Below are 17301 nucleotides of genomic sequence, written 5' to 3' on the forward strand. Positions count from 1 at the left end.
AGCCTCCTCTCAGCCAAGGTCTCTTTCTTCATTTTCTGCATACGGGCACTGAGGACGAGCCACGCCTGGGCCCACCAAGGGGCAGATGTGCCCTGCACCTGGACTCCCTTCGGGTGAAGAGGGACCTGACTCCCCATGACAGACAAAAGCAGCCGTGGCCCAGAGGATCGGGGACACACCCCCGACATACACCCTTGAAAGGAGGATGAGGCCACATTCTCCTTTGTCCGCCTAGGTCTGTCTGCCTGTCGCCTGTGTCTCTGCCTCTCTCCTCCGTCTCTCTGTCTCTGGGTCCGGGTCTCTGGCTCTACCCTTTGACTGTCCCCCTCCGCACCCTTCTTAACCTCTTGCCCCCCACCCTCCCCCTCTTCCTCCCTGCTCCTGCCCCTCCCTCTCTCCCGCCCCCCCGCCGAGGAGGGCCGGCAGGGGGCGCTGCGGGGCGGCCTCGGCGGCCCGGGGAGGCGGGGCGGGCGGCGGCCGCGTCGGGACCCGCCGCGATGGGACCGGAGGCGGCGCGGGCGGCGGCGGCGGCGGCGCAGACAAAGGCGCGGGCGGCGCGGAGGGCGCGGGCCCCGGAGCCAGCGAGCGAGCGGGGCGCCGGGCTGCGGCGAGTCGGCGCCGCGGGGCGGCACCCGTCTCGCGCCCGGACACTTGAGGGGCGCCGAGCCGGCAGGGTGAGCCCGGCCAACCGAGCCAGCGCTGGGGGTGCGTGGGGCCCCGAAGTTCGAGAGCCCTGGAGAGGGTGCTGGGGGGGTCGCCGAAGTTCGGGATACGGAGGCTGGGGGCGGCTGGGGGAGCCCCGAAGTGCCAGAGCTTGAGAGGTCAGGGGACCCCGAAGTTCCGGAGTCGGGGTCAGGGAGGGGACATTGGGAGGGGATCCCGAAGTTCCGGCCCCGTTGTTGGAGAAGACTGTGAAGGTGTCTCCGAAGTTCCGGACCTGGGGTGGAGGGGCGACCCGAGGGAACCCCGAAATTTCCGACCTGGGGATGGAAGGGTGGCAGGGGGTCCCCGAAGTTCAGGAGTCAGGGACAGCGCGAAGGATCCCCTAAGTTCTGGACCTGCGGTTGCAGGAGGTAGATAACGTGTCCCCGAAGTTCTGGACCCGGAGTGTTGGAGGGCCGTGGCAAGGGATCTTGGAAGTTCCAGGGCTGGGGGCGACACTTCCCGAAGTTGGGGCGTCCTGGTCGTGACGCGGGTGGGGTCTTGATCCCGAATGAATATCCGATCCCCTGGACTGGGGCTCGTGGGGTGGGGCTTCGACCACCAAACGCAGTGTTGGATCCCAGACACCGGGCAGGTCGGGCTCCCCTTGGGGAGCCCCGCGGCCGGAGGCGTCCGAGGCGCATGACTAGTTGGTGAGTAACTTGCCCCAGTGCAGCAAGTCGTGGCAGGAGCGTCCGGACGGGCAGGAGGGACCTGAGTGTCTGAGACCCCTGTGCCCCCGGAACCCCGGTTCGACCCGGGACCCACCCCCAAGGCCGGCCAAAGTCACCGCCCCTCCCCCAACCCGAGCTCCGGTTTCAGACCCTGTGACCAGGACAGCAGCTGCCCAGAAGGGAGGGGGTGCACTCCCCTTTCTGACCACGGGGGCTACGGAGTTCAGGCCTCTCTTCCCTCCGTCTGCCTGCCCTCCCCCGGGTCTCTCCAGGACCTGGTTCCCACCCAACCGCGCGCATACTGGGATTCAGTGGTGATGCGTGGCCACCACAGCGGACCTGTGCAGCTGCATCTTGTCCCTTTAACTAGGCTGCAGGCTCCCTGGGGATTTTTGGACTTTGACTCCAAGGAGTGCCTCTGCTCTAGAGTGGAAGCTGAGGGGTTTCTTTGGCGGTCCTGTGGGGGACGGGTCTCCCAGTAGGCACCCAGTAATGCCTCACTCTTTTGGTGGCGGCCCTGCTTTGAAGAGTACTGGATGAATGTCAGAAGGTGCTGAACAGGAATTGGCCTTGGCCTCCTCAGCCCAGCCCAGAGATAGAGAAGACTTCACTGGGAGTCCTGTAAGCAGGAAGATGCGAGGTTTATGCCCGGGATGCCAGGTGCCTCCTGTCAGAGGCCATCTGCATCTGGAGGATGTTCCTGCAACACTCAGGACAGAGATGGCCTCTGGGGGCTCAGATGGTAAAGAGTCTTCCTGCAATGCAGGAGACCCAGGTTTGATCTCTGGATTGGGAAGATCCCCTGAAAGGGGGAATGGCTATCCACTCCAGTATTGTTGCCTGGAGACGTCCATGGATGGAGGACCCTGGCGGGCTACATTCCCTTCACTTTGGGGTCGAAATTCTGTGAATGGTGTACATGGGGTTGGACATGCTTGGCCTCCCTCATCCTGGCCTGGGGGACACTCACAAACCCCCTCTCCCTCCAGAGGCCAAACCAGCAGTTCCCACCATCCCACTGGCTGCTACTTGGAGCCCACCCAGACCAGCCTGACCAATGTCCACAGCCAGGTGAGCCCCTGCTTCTGCCAGCTTGACCCTGAGTCCCTGGGGGTGGGTGTGGGTGGCCCCCACTGAGCACCCTCTCCCCACACAGGGAGCAGCCCATCTTCAGCACACGGGCACACGTGTTCCAGATCGACCCGGCCACCAAGCGGAACTGGATCCCCGCGGGCAAACACGCGCTCACTGTCTCCTACTTTTATGATGCCACCCGCAATGTCTACCGAATCATCAGCCTTGGGGGTGCCAAGGTCCTGGTGGGGCCTGGGTGGGGTGGCAGGTGCCAAGGATCCCAGGACAGGACTGGGTCCATTTGCTGCCTTGCTGTGTGTCTTGGGGGCCAGGGGATACTCTGAATGTTTCTGGGTCTCCATCTTCCTTCTGAAATGGCTCAAGCCAAGTGGTGCTAGTGATAAAGAATCCACCTGCCAATGCAGGAGACGTAAGAGACATAAGTTTGATCCCTGGGTCAGGAAGATCCTCTGGAGGAGGGCATGGCAACCCACTCCCATTCTCTTGCCTGGAGAATCCCATGGACAGAGGAGCCTGGTGGGCTACAGTCCATAAAGTTGCAAAGAGTCGGACAGGACTAAAGCGACTTAGCACAGAAGGACTAATAGAAGGCGATTTTCCCTGGGGGTTTCCTATTGATTATTACCAGTTCCATCACCCATGAACTTTTCTCCCAGGCCATCATCAACAGCACTGTCACTCCCAACATGACCTTTACCAAAACCTCCCAGAAGTTTGGACAGTGGGCAGACAGTCGCGCCAACACTGTCTATGGTCTTGGCTTTGCTTCTGAACAGCATCTGACTCAGGTGGGCCTGCGGGGGTACATGGTGGGAGGAGCAGGGCTGGGGTTGGGTCTTGTCTTGTGTGTACTGGGGGAGCCTGGACAGATGCTGGGCGTCCATCTTCCCAGCTACAGAATGGGCATATAGAGTTGGACCAGCCTGTAGCCCCTTCCCACGTCCCTGGTCCACATCCCAGCTCAGTTGGCCACCTGCTTTCATTTTGAACACACCCTGCTCTCTGGGTGCCTTTGATGGGCTGAGTGCTTCCCCACACCCCTGGCACTACCTTCATCACCACCTCCCTCCACCCTCTGCTGTTTCTAGAATTCGGCATTGTCTTATTAATTGTTTCCCTGTATGGTTCATGCTCTCCGAGATGCTTTTCTTCTCTTTTCTTTTAGAAGCATTAGTTTCCCTTTCAAATTTAGATCTTTAATTAATTTCCATGGGCGGTATAAAGTAGGAGTATTTTTTTCACATATGAGTATTCAGTTGCTCTTGGGACTTTTTTTTTTTGGCCACGCCATGTAGCATATGGGATCTTTGTTCCCCAACTGAGGATTGCACCCCCCGCACTGGAAGTGTGGAGTCTTAACCATTGGACCACCAGAGAAATCCTGGAACAGTTTTTGAAAACACTACCTACCACCAATACCCCCAATGAATGGCACTGGCCACTTTGCACAAACCAAGGGAGTGTATATCTGTAAATATTTTTAAAATTACTTTCAAGCTAAGAAAATTTATTTTAAAATTTAAAAAGGTTGGAGGCTTCCTTGGTGGCTCAGTGGTAAAGACTCTACATGCCAATGCAGGAGAAACAGGTTCAATCCCTGGACTGGGAAGATGTTAGATGCTGCAGAGCAATGAAGCCTGTGCGCCATAACTATGGGTCCTGTGCTCTAGAGCCCAGGAGCTGCCACTGCTGAGCCCATGTGCCCTAGAGCCTGTGCTCTGCAACGAGAGAAGCTGCGATGGGAAGCCTGTGCACCACAACTAGAGAGGAGCCCTTGCTCGCTGCAACCAGAGAAAAGTCTAAGCAGCAGTGAAGATCCATACAACCAAAAATAAATAAATACATAAACAAAAATTTTTTTAAAAGGTTCCCTGGTGGCCTAGTGGTTAGGATTCCAGGCTTTCACTGCCATGGTCCAGGGTCAATGCCTGGTCAGGGAACTGAGATCCCACAATCCGCTTGGTGCAGCCAAAAATAAATAAATAAAATGGAAAAAAAAAAGTGTATCCTACTCTAGCTGGAAAACAGGTATGGGAAATTAATGTAAACTATAATATAACAAAAATGAGAACAGGGTGATTACTTTCCCACTGGCTGCAGGTGCCTGTCAGAGGCTCCAAGTGCAAGACCTGCTTTCTCTTTGTCACAAAGGATATTCATAAGCTCCCAGGCATGAAAGACAGATTAGCACCCACCTGAGGCTCTCCTTACTGAGATAAGCTGATTGAGAGGGAAAGGGGATCTCTTTCTCAAGGTGGCCTCCGTGAACATCCCACCCCTGCCCTCTAGCCTGATACCCACTCTGCTCCTTGGGCATCATTTTCCCAGCCTTCTTCCTTCTCTTCCAAAGTGACAGAGCTGGTGCTGGGTGGGAATCGTGTGGTGGGGCCCTGGTGGAGGGGGCTGGGAGTTTGTTGACTGTTCCTATCCCTCATCCCTCAGTTTGCTGAGAAGTTCCAGGAAGTGAAGGAAGCAGCAAGGCTGGCACGGGAGAAATCTCAGGATGGAGGAGAGCTCACCAGTCCAGCGCTGGGGCTCACTGCCCACCAGGTCAGCACTCCTTGTCCCAGGAACTCAACTGCTATGGAGGGGAGGGGTCTAAACACTCTGCCGGTGCTCAGGACCAAACGCTCACTGATGATGTAAAACTAGATCCATGGCAGGGACCATGGAAAAGGGCTGTGGGTGCCATGGGAGCATGTCACAGGCCTGTCTGAAAGTTAGATAATGGAAGGCCAGAAAACCAGCTCACATGGCAGAGGTGAAATGGCTAAGTAGCGGTGCGTGCTTGCATACTGTCGCTTCCGTCATGCCCAACTCTTTGTGACCCTATGAACTGTAGTCCGCCAGGCTTCTCTGTTCCTGGGATTCTTCAGGCAAGAATACCAGAGTGGATTGCCATGCCCTCCAGGGGATCTTCCTAGCCCAGGGATATTGAACCTGCGTCTCTTATGTCTCCTGCATTGGCAGGCGGGTTCTTTACCACTGAGCCACCTGGGAAGCCCTAAGTAGTGGGGTGGGGTAAAAAACTGTCCCTGAGCATTTCCCCCCACTAACTTATTCAACATCATTTATTGACCACCTACTGTGTGCCACACCCTGGACTGGGCACAGGGCTTAAGAAGATAAAAAAAGTAGGCTGGTCCCTGCCCTCGGGACTGTGGTCCAGGCACCAGGTGGATTCATAATGAATTTAGCCTAATGGAGTAGATTTCCCATAGGAATTTTAAATAGCTGTTGAAATTTGGCCCCAGGAGAGGTCACTGCGGTGAGGGAACAGCACCGAGGCATCAGATTGCTCCCCGATTTGCAGATTATGAGTATCTGTCTCCCTGGGTTTAGGCTAGCCTGCATTAGGTTTGTTGCTGGTGGGTTGGTGAGAGCCCAGCAGGCAAGGAGGCGGGACAGGGCGCCAAACTACAGCCCAGGGGCCATGTTGGGGCCACGGATGGTGGGTGAGGAGGGGAGAGGAACGATTGGATCCCAGTGCTGGGAAGGACCTCCTGCCCCCTCTCAGTCAGGACCCTTGACATCAGCCCTGACCCCAACCATGACCTAGCTGGCCCTTAACTGAAACCGCGCCCTACTTGACTTCACTTCTGTCCATGCCCTTAGGTGCCTCCGAGCCCCCTCGTCAGCACCAATGGCCCCGGCGATGAGAAGCTATTCCGCAGCCAGAGCGCGGATGCCCCGGGTCCCGCTGAACGCGAGCGGCTCAAAAAGATGCTGTCGGAAGGGTGAGGGGGTAGCAGAGGGTACGGGGCGTGACGGGACGAAAGGTGGGGGAGGCGAGAGGAATTTCTCAGAAACTGTTGGGACTCGTTCAAGTGGCGCAATCTGACAGTGGATCCACGCCCGGGATCCCAGTACAGGCCTGGGTTGGGGAGGAGACACCCAGATTACGCCCCTTCCAGAGCCGACCCCGCTTGCCTCATCCATTCCTCGGGGCTAACCCTAGCCCGTCCTCACCTCCCCCAGCTAATTCTAAACCCACGGGTGCCTCCCCACCACCCGGTTCTGTCCACATCCCATGGGTTGATACTGCCCTCCATGCGAACTGTGTCTCGCGGAGCGTCCCTCCCCGGGACGTCCCCACCCCATTGTCTCGAGGTCTCTTGACCCCGCCCATAGCACCGCCTCAGACCCAGCACCGCCCTCGCCCCGCCCCCGGCCCAGTGAGGCCCCCGCCCCCGGCCCAGTGAGGCCCCCGCCCCCGGCCCAGTGAGGCCCCGCCCTGCCTTCTGCTGACCCCGGCGCTCTCGCAGCTCCGTGGGCGAGGTGCAGTGGGAGGCCGAGTTCTTCGCGCTGCAGGACAGTAACAACAAGTTGGCCGGTGCCCTGCGAGAGGCCAACGCGGCCGCCGCCCAGTGGAGGCAGCAGCTGGAGGCCCAGCGCGCAGAGGCTGAGAGGCTGCGGCAGCGGGTGAGGAAGCCCCACCCTCCCAAAGACCCTAAGTGGCCCAAGGGTCACTGTGAAGGCCCTGCCTCCTATTTGTCCTGGGTTCAACTGGCTGGATGTGTGATCTCGGCAGGTCACTTCCCAGAGTCTTAGTTTCTTGCTCTGTAGTATGGGTCTGAAGTAATGTCGGCCACAGAGGGTCGTCAGACCCTAGAGTCCTACCTGCCAGAGGTGAGGTAGTGGCCCAGATTGAAGGGATGAGTTCCCAGTCACGGGCTTGACTGATCAGGAGGCATATCCCCAGGGTGAGGAGGGTACAGACTGGGTCATCAGGGACTGACCTTCTGTCTGCACAGGTGGCTGAGCTGGAAGCCCAGGCTGCGGCAGAGCCAGCTTCCGTCAGTGAGAAGGAGGGCCCCAGCCAGTCATTGGAGCAGCTGGAGGCACTAGTGGAAACCAAAGACCAGGTGTGTGAGCGCCTCTGTGTGCCTGTGTGCTTCCTTGGGCCTTGCCTGCCTTCCTCTCCCCCAGGGGAGCCAAGGACCTCAGAACAGATTTTGGGAACTTTTCCATCAGGAGATCCAGACGCTGAGGAGCCAGACTAGTGGGTCCCGTGAGGCCGCAGACACCGAACGTGAGGAGACACAGCAGAAGGTGCAGGTATGTGTGGTTGCTGTGGGGTGGGGTGGGGTGGGGTGACTACGCGTGGCAGCCAGCCCCTGGAACGGGACGGACATGATCTTCCCTTCCCACGGGTTCTGGGCAGCCGTGGGCCTTCCTGAACCTCCGTTTCTTCACCTATAAATGGAGTCAGGACGACATCTAAGGCTGTGAAGGATTCAGATGACCAGGTGCAAGGAAGGACTGAGTCAAGTGATGGTTATTAGGACAAGGCCTCATCTTCTTCCATTCATTCAACAAGCGGTTTTTGAGTCTCTGTTAAATTTCCATTCTTGACCCCTCTCAAATCCTCACACATCCCCGTCTGAGGCCAGAAGCTTGTATTTGTACCCAGATGTAGCTGGCCTGGCTTTCACTGAAGACTTTATCTGAGGAACGTTCATAGGGGCATGTCCTGTGAGTCCAGCAGGTGGAGAAGTTAAAGGATCTGGTGCCCCCAGAGAGAGAGAGTATTTGAGGGAATGCTCCCTGTTTTCTCCTGGGCAGCGTGCACAGCAAATGCAGAGGCCCTGAGGTGGGGAGAAAGTATTGAAGGAACCACAGGAAGCCAGAAAGGCTGAGCAGGAATGAGCAAGGAGAGGGAGGGGTTTGAATTTCATTCCCAGAACAGGAGGATTTTGAGGAGGAATGTGGTCAGTTCAAATTGGCTGGGGGACCAGGGAGATCTTGGGTACAGGTAGCTGGGAGAAAGCCAACAGACAGGGAGAGTTTGGCCCAGAGTGGGGGCTGTGGTCCCCAGCACCCGCTTTGAGACGCTGGACCCTTGAGACTCGCTGGGGCCCCAACACCGCCTGCTCTCTCCCTGTAGGACCTGGAAACCCGAAACGCAGAGCTGGAGCACCAGCTGCGGGCCACGGAGCGCAGCCTGGAGGAGGCCCGAGTCGAGCGGGAGCGGGCACGGGCCGAGGTGGGCCGGGCCGCGCAGCTGCTGGACGTCAGGCTGTTTGAGCTGAGCGAGCTGCGGGAGGGGCTGGCCCGCCTGGCTGAGGGCGCGCCCTGAGTCCAGCCTCCGGGTCTGCATAGAGGAAGGGGCCTGTGGGAGCTGGTTTTACACAAACGGTTCCCGCCTGGGGCACAGGCCAGGCCGCAGGCGGCACAGTGGGCCAAGCCCCCTGGCAGCGACTGGGGCCCGACTCAGCCTGGGGAGGGCTTGTCTACAGGACTCCAGCCAGCCCTGGCTGTTCACAGCTCAGAGGCTGTTTTTGAGCTTTTCATTGTGTAGAATTTCTAGACTCCCCAGGGCATGTGCTGGTGCCCAAATTACATTTCTGAGCGTGGCTGTGTGCGTGGTGTCTGAGCAGCCCGGGTGTACCCAACCGCCAGCACTGGGCCCTCCGTCCATCTGCCCTCAGCCTGGTAAGCCACCTGGAGGGCGAGGTTCAGAAAGCCCAAGGGAGCACGCCCAGGACACGTGGCTCTGCTTCCCTGTCTCCTTAAGCCCTGCCCATGTTGTCTGGACCACCTTGGACTAACGTGGACCCTGATTAATCCCCCCGCTTTCACTTCACTCTAGCCACAAACCCCAAATACAATCAAGTGGGCAAGCGGGAAAGCTCCTAGAATGTGGCTGTGTTCACTAGGCATGGAAACGATCTCTCCAAAACATCATGTCTACATCTGGGTAGTAGAGCGGTTGCTATACCCATTTTCCAGATGAGGAAACTGAGGCCCATATAAGGGACTTCTCCCACCCAAGGTCACTCGGCTGGAATGGTCAACACCACAGTCCAAGGCTTTGGGCCTGGCCCGACAGGAAAGGAGAACTAGTGGGTGGGGTGGCAGCATGATGTTCCGGGGGACTTGAGAAGCACAGGCAGCCACACCCTCTTCTCGCTGCCCTTGCTCCCCAAAGTCAGGCTGCAGAAGCTAAAAGCCTCATTTATTAAGCACCTCCTGCAAGTGACACACCTCTGCTCATCGCACATCCAGGGTGACCCTGGGCTGGGGTCACTGTGCCCCAGGTGGACCGGGGCCCAACCTCACAGCCAGTGTTCTTTCTTCCTCAGCAGCCCGCCTCCCAGCCAAGGCTCTGAAAAGGGGCCACCAGAGGCTGCAGGGTGGAGGGCTGTGCGCTATACAGCGTGTGTGTCAGCGGGCTCTGCTGAGGGGCACTGGGCAGGCTGGCAGAGGGTTCTGTCCTCAGGGGAGGGCGCGCCAACCCTCAGCTTGATGAAGGAGTCCCAGGCTGGGCAAGTGGGCGCTGTGTGGAACTCAGGCTGGACCCTGAGCGGGTGCTAGGGACAAGGAGGCCTCAGGCCGGGCCCTGGGTGGGCGCCCCCTGCGGTCAGTCCTGCTGGCCTTCTGCCGCTGCAGTGTCTGCTCCACTTTCTCCTTAAAGCGCCGGTTCTTCTGCTTGATCTTGGCCAGCTCGGCCTTGCGCTTCGCCTCCAGGTCGGGGTCCTGGCACGGGCAGGACCAGAAGGTGGCTAAGCTGAGCGCCCTCCCTGGGGACCCTTGCGCCCTGCCCCTACCACACAGACGGCTCAGCCAGCCCTCACCTTCCCCTCCAGAATCATCTGCTTCCGCTTGTTAATCTCCTTCTTTTCATCGAAGTTGGCAGCCTCCAGTTTCTGGGCAGGGGGGGAAAGAGTAGGGGGAGGGAGAGACCATCACAGGGGTTGCCACCTTCAAGGATGCACCCTGGGTCCCCGAGGACGAGCCCCTTCCCTGACACTCACAATCTCACACTCCCTCCGCACCACGTTGACCTGTGTGAGGATCTGTAGGACCTGGGCTTCCTCCACTGGGAACTCCTCCAGCTTCTTTTCTGTGGGGACAGCAGGGGCCTGGGGTTGAGAGGGGGCAGGGAAGGGCAGGCACCACAGAGAGAGATTTCAACCATGTAGCTCTCCATGCAGCAGGGCACGCAAGGCCATACAGAGTCATGTCAGATAAAGATCAGGTTGGCAAGAGCTGGGTACAGACTGCTCTCTCTTTCTGGTTGTTAACAACACTATGAATTTGATTAGGAGTTGTTTTATTTCTGAAAACAGTGTCCATTAAAGTCAAGACGTTTCTAAATCTCAGAACAGTCTGTGCAGTAGTTGGAGATGCCCCAGAGCTGGAGATCCCACCCAAGGGGATTTTTAAAAACCTGCCTAGGCCACAGCCCTGGGGCTTCTGACTCATCTGCAGGGACCACCCACACACTGTGGTCTGAGAAACCAAAGTCCCTTCCCATCAGATGTGGCTTTCGGCTGCTGGAGGCCACGACAGAGTTTCTGCTTCAATTGCTGGGCCAATGAAACTTCTATGGGGGTTGTGTAGGAAAGAAAGTGCAGTTTAAGCCTCCTCACATGAGCAGACAGGCAGGCATTGACAGGGTGAGTGGACGTCTCACCCGGAGGCATCACCCTCCCTTCCCCACACCACTCACTGATCTGCTCCTCGATGGCGTGAACCAGGTGGATGTCATACTGCGTCACCAGCGTGATGGCCTGTCCCTGCCGCCCTGTGGGGACACACCCAGATTGTGTGCTGGAGGCCAGGAGAAGGGGCCGATACAAGCAGGTCCTGACTGCTAGGCAGCTCAGAGCTCCTCCTGATCAAGGGGAACTGTACAGGAGCTCAGTGGGTGGAGGAATGAGTGGAAACGAAGGAAGCTTAGAGCGTCAGGTCTCAGCCCCCTGCTTGACCTCTGTGTGGCAGGCAGGTCTGTCCCAGGGGAGCAGCAGGATTCCAGGGAGAGGCAGCTGTCCTGCCAGCTTGGCCTTAATCAGGGGCTGGTGATGTGGCTGATTTCCCTTTTTGGTGTGGCTGCCGGGGAGCTCAAGCCCAGTCCTGTCAGCAGGAAGCCCAGACAGGCTTCAGCTCCGAAGCCTACATGCCACCTTCTCTGTTCCCGGCTTCCATGAGACAATGCGCTAGAACAGCCCTGGGAGCTGACCAGGCCTGAGGCCCTCAGAGCGGCCCCAAACAGGCGTCACATTCTTGTTACCCATTGTTGGACGGGGTGGTGGGGGCCCAGAGAGCTGATGTGACCGACCTGAGGCCACAGGGCAGGAGAGAAGGGCCAGTCTGGCCCCAGAAACCATGGCTCTGCCAACTCCAGGTGTGAGAAAATCTCCCGGATTCTGTGCCCCTTCCGGGTGGGGCTGAGGAGCAGACACAAGGCTCCTACCAGGAGTCACAGCAAGTGGTTGAACTTGAACACTGAATCCCACAGGGCAGCATCTTACCCATCAGGATCTGTATACCTGTTTGCTGCTGGGCTAGGACGGCCAGCCCTGACAGGTGAAGGGGGCTCGGGTGAGGCAAGAGGTGGTGGTGGGGAGGGGGTTGTGTGCCGTGTCCCCAGGGGACAGCTCAGTGCTGCCTGGGTCATGTGGAGAAGACAGCACCCGCACCTGTGTCTTTTTGGTTGTTTGGGGGGGTTTGGCCGTAGTGTGCGGGATCTTCCCCAAGAAGGGATCAAACCCGTGCCCCCTGCATGGGTAGCGTCTGCCCTGTCTGCTCACCTGCGCGGGCTGTCCGGCCAACGCGGTGGATGTAGATCTTCGGGAGTCCAGGGGTGTTATGGTTGATGACCACCTGCACAGTGGGAATGTCCAGGCCCCTGGAGGCAGAGGTCACTCAGCGCCTCTGTCCAGGTGGGGAAACCGAGGTTGGGACTCACCCAAGGTCACTCGGCGGTGAAGCTGGGGCTGCCTGAAGCCACCCTCCCTCTCTGGCCCTTTTGTAGGGGCACCCTGGAGCTGCTCACCGGGAGGCTACATCTGTCGCAATCAGGATCCGGTAGATGCTGGACTTGAACTTGGCCAGGGCGGCAAAGCGTTCTTTCTGTGCCAAATTGGGAGAGAATTGGGGCGGGAGGATATCAGGTAGCATCCCAAGAAATGTTTCAGAGTGTATGCTTACTGTGTGAGGCCTGGGGACACGCACGGCAGAGGCCAGGACGGTCTCCGCCCTCAAGGGGCTCACAGTCCAGCAAGGGAGATGACCTTGAGGAGGCCAGAATGGGACAGATGGGGTGGCAGGAAGAGTGTTCCAGGCAGAGGAGAGGGCCTGAGCAAAAGCCCTGGGGCCGGGAGGGGTCCCCAGGGCGAGGCTGGTCGGGGAGGGCTCCGGGTGGCCGCCTGGCGCCTCACCTGTTTCATCATGGAATGCAGAGCCATGGTGGGGAAGTTGAACTTGCGTAGCATCATGCATAGGATCTGGCAGGTCCTGGTGGGAAGGACAGGCTGTTGGTCCATCTAGTGCTGGGGTCCTGGGAAGGTGCTCTGCCCCCGCCTTCCCACCCCGAGACCCCCAACAGTGGCCCTGCGTGACTGGGGAAGGAGAAGCAGGGGTGCCTCGTCCTGCCTGCTGACCCCTTCCCTGGCCTAAGCCTACAAGAGAGTGCTCTACGTCCAGCCTGTTTTCTTCTGGTAGCCCAAGAAATTCTTGGGGGGCAGTGGTCAGGAGGTCTCCTCCATGTGCTGTGGGCTGCCCTTCTACGCTGGGTCAGGCTAGACCGGCCTACAGCTCCTTGATGCTCTCCCCAACTATGTCAAAGAATTTTGAAATCCCTGGGTCTGTGGAGAGGACAGCCGTGGGGGTGATGTGCTGGAACTCAGTGACCCCGAGATCACAGCGAACTGGCTGCTCCAAGGCCTTCCCAGCTGCTGCAGGGGTCTCCTGGGGAGAGCCCAAGGCCCTCAGCTCTTCCAGTTAAGGGCAGGTCTCAAAAAGTGAAAGTGTTAGTCCCTCAGTCTTGTCTGACTCTTTGCAACCCCATGGACTGTAGCCCACCAGGCTCCCCTGTCCATGGAATTCTCCAAGCAAGAATACTGGAGTGGGTTGCCACTCCCTTCTCCAGGGGATCTTGCAAACTCAGGGAATGAGCCTGGGTCTCCTGCACTGCAGACAGATTCTTTAGCATCTGAGCCACCAGGAAAGGGCAGGTTTGAGGACCCCCAAATCCTGGCTCAGTCTTCATGGGGGTGACCTTATTAGCAAACTGCTTGACCTCTCTGAGCCTCCTTGAGTGAATCCTCTGAAACTGCTGCTCGGAGCAGAGGCCCTGGAGTGCCAAGACTGGCCGTGTGCCTGACCCCTCCAACCACAGACCACCTGCTGGACCTCCATGAGGCGCCGGGGGCGGGACGCCGGGGGACGGGAGCGGCAGGCCCGCCGTGCTCACTTGCACGTGTTGGTGAAGATGATGATAGACCAGTCCTCGTGCTCGTCCTGGAAGTTCTGGATCAGGTGGACCAGGTAGGCATCCTTGACCTTCTCAGGCACTAACAGGTAGCGCTGGTCCAGCTGTTCCACGGTGCGCACCCTGGGCACGGGCACATTTGTTTCCCCTTCTGTTGAATGAGGTCAATGACCTCTGTTGGAAACCCCCGCCTCCCGCTTGCCCTGCCCCGTCCCCCTGCCAGAAAGTAGCTACGGACTCACGGGGCCTGAGCCTCCCAGAAGAAGGGCTGGTTGGTGGCCAGGCCCTGTAGCTCCCTCAGTGTGTCGGTCAGCGTGGCGCTGAAGAGCAGCGTCTGCCTGCGGGCAGGCACGGCTGCCAGGATGACCTCCAGGTCGACGGTGAAGTCAGTGCAGCCCTGCTCCAACAGCCGGTCCGCCTCATCCATCACCTGTAGCATCAGCCGCAGCAGGCAGGGGGTGGGGACCTGGGGTGAGGCTGCTGTCCGAGGCCCGACCACCAGCCCGGGGCCCAGCCTACCTCCTCCATGTGCCTCCTTTCTGGGCTCAGACGTGCACCCTGGAGCACTCTCCCTTGAGGTCTTGGAGGCCTGTTTTCTTGCCCATCTCAGCTTCAACGTTAACTCCTCAGAGAGGCCCTGCCCTCAACTAACTTTTTTAGTGTGTGCATGCACGTGTGCTCAGTTGTGGCCAACCCTTTGTAACCCCAAGGACTGTAGACCTCCGGCTCCTCCGTCCATGGGATTTTCCAGGCAAGAATACTGGAGTGGGTTGCCATTTCCTCCTCCAGGGAATTTTCCCCACCCAGGGACTGAACCCGCATCTCGTGCATCGGCAGGCGAATTCTTTACAACTGAGCCACCTGGGAAGCCCATCTTTTCTAGTACAGGCCCCCTTTCGTTGGTCCCTGAGATGTCACTGTCACCATTCCTAACTCGGTAATAGATGGCCAATGGGACGCACAGTTCCCAAATGGATGAATCAGGGCCCCAGGCTGACTCACCAGGAAGCGGATCTTCTTTATGCTGAAGGTGTTGGAGCTGCGGAGGTGGTCAGCCAGGCGCCCCGGTGTGGCAATGACTACGTGTGGTTTCCGGGAAAGCTCCAGGGCCTGGGCCACCATGTCTGTGGGTGGAATGCGAGAGGTGGGGCTAGGTAGATGGTCTGAGGCTGCAGCAGTCCCACGCCCAGAGCCTCCTTGGGTTCCCCCATACCCATGCCACCAACGATGATGCAGTCTTTCAAGCCCAGAGGCTTTCCCAGGACCCGGAACTGCTCTGCGATCTGATAGGCCAGCTCCCTGTGGGCATGAAGGGGCCAGCATGAGTCAGATGGGGGTTTTGTGCCTGCCTCTCATTCCTGCCTCCATCAATAGGGCCTCCTGCTTGCATCTTTCCTGTTGATACACCCTCCATGGCTCCCAGTCCCCTTTGGACAAAGGTTCTGATACTGACCGTTGGAAGCCCGTTGTGGCTCCTGCCCTCTCACTAGGCTGGGTGCCTGAACAGAGTATGGCTTGTCCTCGGCCAGTCCCACCCAAACTGGCCTTTCCTCATCCCACATCCTCAGCAATGGCCTTGACACCACAGCCATCAAAGCCCAAGACCCAGGTGTTAACCCGCCCACCACCCGCATCCCCCTGCTTCGAGGCTGGTCAGTGGGTCAGTGGCCAAGTCCCCTCCTCTCTGCCCCCAGCTCTGTCCAGGCCTTTCCTCTGCCCATATGCCTACTTCCTGGCCTTCCTGCTTGCCCTGAGTCAAGCCCTGTGCTCAGCACTTTTCACACACTATCTTGCTAATTCTTTAGCACCTCTAAGGGTTGGGCTAATTTCTGTTCCCATTTTACACACATGGAAAGTGTATTCAAAGAGGTAAAGGCACATCCCCAAGACCACACAGCTGGTTCACTCACCCGAGAGGCATGTGTCTGTATGTGGGGGGTGGGACTCACCTGGTGGGTGTCAGGACGAGGCAGAAGATGCCATAGGGATCCTCAGACAGCTTCTGCAAGATGGGCAGGACAAACGCTGCTGTCTTGCCGCTGCCTGTCTTGGCACAGCCCAGGCAGTCCCGACCTGGGCAGAGAACACAGCAGCGTCACAGGTGCAGACAGGTATTCCATCAGGCACAGTTTACAGCAGCTAACATTTAACGAGCAATGACTATATGCTCAGGCTTCCCTGGTGACTCAGTGGTAGAGAATCCACCTGCTAGTGCGGGAGACATAGGTTCCAGGGTCGGGAAGATTCTCTGGAGAAGTAAATGGCAACCCACTCCAATACTCTTGCTTGGGAAATCCCATGGACAGAGGAGCCCCACGGGCTACAGTCCATGGGGTCACAAAAGACTCGGGCATGACTTAGAAACTTAACAATAATGACAAGAACTATATGCTTAGTACCAGCCTGTGCCCTTCCTGTTGAAGACATTACGACAACTTTCCATTTAGAGTAATAGACACATTTAAGGAGAGTGAGGCCATTATTGTCCTCATTTAACAGAAGGGGAAACAGAGTCAAAGGTTTGCCCAGGACATACAGCCAGTAACAGCCTGGACTGGAACCCACATCCATGTGACCTGAGATACTTGCTACGAACCACAATCTCATTTTGACTCCTTCCCTGGGATCAGAGCTTGGGAAACTCAGAATACCCTCCCCCAACCTGAATCTTATTCTCCCTACTGACTCTTCATCCCTGTTTATTTAATGCCTTAACTTGTCACATCCTAGGCTTCCTGAAGGCGTCTCTTTAATGGCAAAACTGGGCTGGTCCAAAGGGGTGGAGAGAAGAGCAGTCTAGGGACCAGAGTCCTGGAATTACCAATAATCTTGACAACCTCAATTGCCATTTGTAAAATGAAGACAGTAAAGCAAGTTCTATCGAATTTTCCCAGCACTATTAGGTATTCATCAAACCCTCCCAGTGATGAGGCTACGAACGTTTCAGAGATTATATCACTTGTGCAGGCGAGTCAGTCGTACAGCCTAAACGCCAACATTACCTAGTCGTTCTCCGGAACCCAGGATCGCCCGTAAGGGCCAGGGCTGCCCCTTGCCTCACAGGACCCGCGTGGGCAAAAAGCTGAGAGAAGGCAAGAGAAGCGACAGTTGCGGGGAAGCCTCCTGAAGAGACCAAGCCACACTCACCCTCCAGGATGGCGGGGATGCAGCCCAGCTGCACGGGCGTGGGCTGCTTCAAACCCATCTGCCGACACTGTTCCACGAGCCACGAAGACAGCCCGAGCTCCGCGAAGCCTGCCATCCTCGCAGCCAAGGCAGTGTGAGCGCGCGTGTGAACGGTACTTCCGGCGCGTGTCGATGACGTCAGAAAGCATTCCCGTTCATTGGATCTGCCTCCCGCTCGGTCCCACTTTCTCCAACTCACGGTTCAAAGCCTCCACCACATCCTTACATCCTTACCATGGTTTCCCGGAATCCCGCGGGATCTCAGCATCGAATTAAACTACAGTTCCCAAGATGCCCTGCGAGACGCACTTGCGTCTCCCGCCCCTCTAGTCCGCTTTAAGAGTCTTCTATTGGCTCATCTCCAGGGAAGAGCCAGTAAACTACATTTTCCGGCGTGGCCGTAGGTGGCTGCCTCCTTCCGGCCGA

The 17301-nt window shown here is 57.9% G+C and overlaps 2 protein-coding genes across 5 annotated transcripts; one reads left to right on the forward strand and one right to left on the reverse strand.

Moving 5' to 3' along the window:
- The first annotated feature begins 535 nt into the window (after nt 1–535).
- Nucleotides 536–8827, forward strand: HOMER3 (homer scaffold protein 3). Of its 3 annotated transcripts, none has more exons than XM_086408281.1 (10): nt 536–1355; nt 2366–2447; nt 2533–2689; nt 3128–3259; nt 4914–5021; nt 6087–6208; nt 6737–6893; nt 7226–7336; nt 7446–7529; nt 8359–8827. In XM_086408281.1, the coding sequence occupies exons 2-10, from the start codon at nt 2434–2436 to the stop codon at nt 8548–8550; spliced, it is 1077 nt and encodes a 358-aa protein (XP_086264407.1). In that variant the 5' UTR covers nt 536–1355; nt 2366–2433; the 3' UTR covers nt 8551–8827. The 3 variants fall into 3 exon arrangements, with proteins under 3 accessions (XP_086264407.1, XP_086264405.1, XP_086264406.1); XM_086408279.1 differs by having other exon boundaries at nt 536–705; XM_086408280.1 differs by having other exon boundaries at nt 536–674.
- Nucleotides 8828–9412: 585 nt separating this feature from the next.
- On the reverse strand, nt 9413–16977 carry DDX49 (DEAD-box helicase 49). 2 transcript variants are annotated; one of them, XM_086408264.1, is made up of 13 exons: nt 16837–16977; nt 15639–15762; nt 14903–14988; nt 14692–14813; nt 13932–14119; nt 13672–13812; nt 12638–12713; nt 12253–12329; nt 12008–12105; nt 10927–11001; nt 10229–10317; nt 10049–10120; nt 9413–9950 (listed from the first exon to the last, which is right to left on the reverse strand). In XM_086408264.1, exons 1-13 carry the CDS (start codon nt 16949–16951, stop codon nt 9762–9764), a joined length of 1452 nt encoding a protein of 483 aa, XP_086264390.1. In that variant the 5' UTR covers nt 16952–16977; the 3' UTR covers nt 9413–9761. The 2 variants fall into 2 exon arrangements, with proteins under 2 accessions (XP_086264390.1, XP_086264391.1); XM_086408265.1 differs by lacking the exons at nt 9413–9950; nt 10049–10120; nt 10229–10317 and adding an exon at nt 10511–10800.
- Nucleotides 16978–17301: the final 324 nt, after the last annotated feature.

Source organism: Bos grunniens, chromosome 7, assembly GCF_055505025.1.
Source record: "Bos grunniens cultivar Pamir isolate PY7600 chromosome 7, Bosgru_T2T1.0, whole genome shotgun sequence".
NCBI classification, from domain to species: domain Eukaryota; kingdom Metazoa; phylum Chordata; class Mammalia; order Artiodactyla; family Bovidae; genus Bos; species Bos grunniens.

Coding starts and splice junctions, on each gene's coding strand:
- HOMER3 (XM_086408281.1), top strand. Junction 6,209..6,736: donor AAAAAGATGCTGTCGGAAGG/GTGAGGGGGTAG, acceptor GCGCTCTCGCAG/CTCCGTGGGCGAGGTGCAGT. Junction 6,894..7,225: donor CTGAGAGGCTGCGGCAGCGG/GTGAGGAAGCCC, acceptor CTGTCTGCACAG/GTGGCTGAGCTGGAAGCCCA.
- DDX49 (XM_086408264.1), bottom strand. CDS start 16,951: ATGGCAGGCTTCGCGGAGCTCGGGCTGTCTTCGTGGCTCGTGGAACAG. Junction 15,763..16,836: donor CATCCCCGCCATCCTGGAGG/GTGAGTGTGGCT, acceptor TTCTCTGCCCAG/GTCGGGACTGCCTGGGCTGT. Junction 12,714..13,671: donor ATCTTCACCAACACGTGCAA/GTGAGCACGGCG, acceptor CCTTCCCACCAG/GACCTGCCAGATCCTATGCA.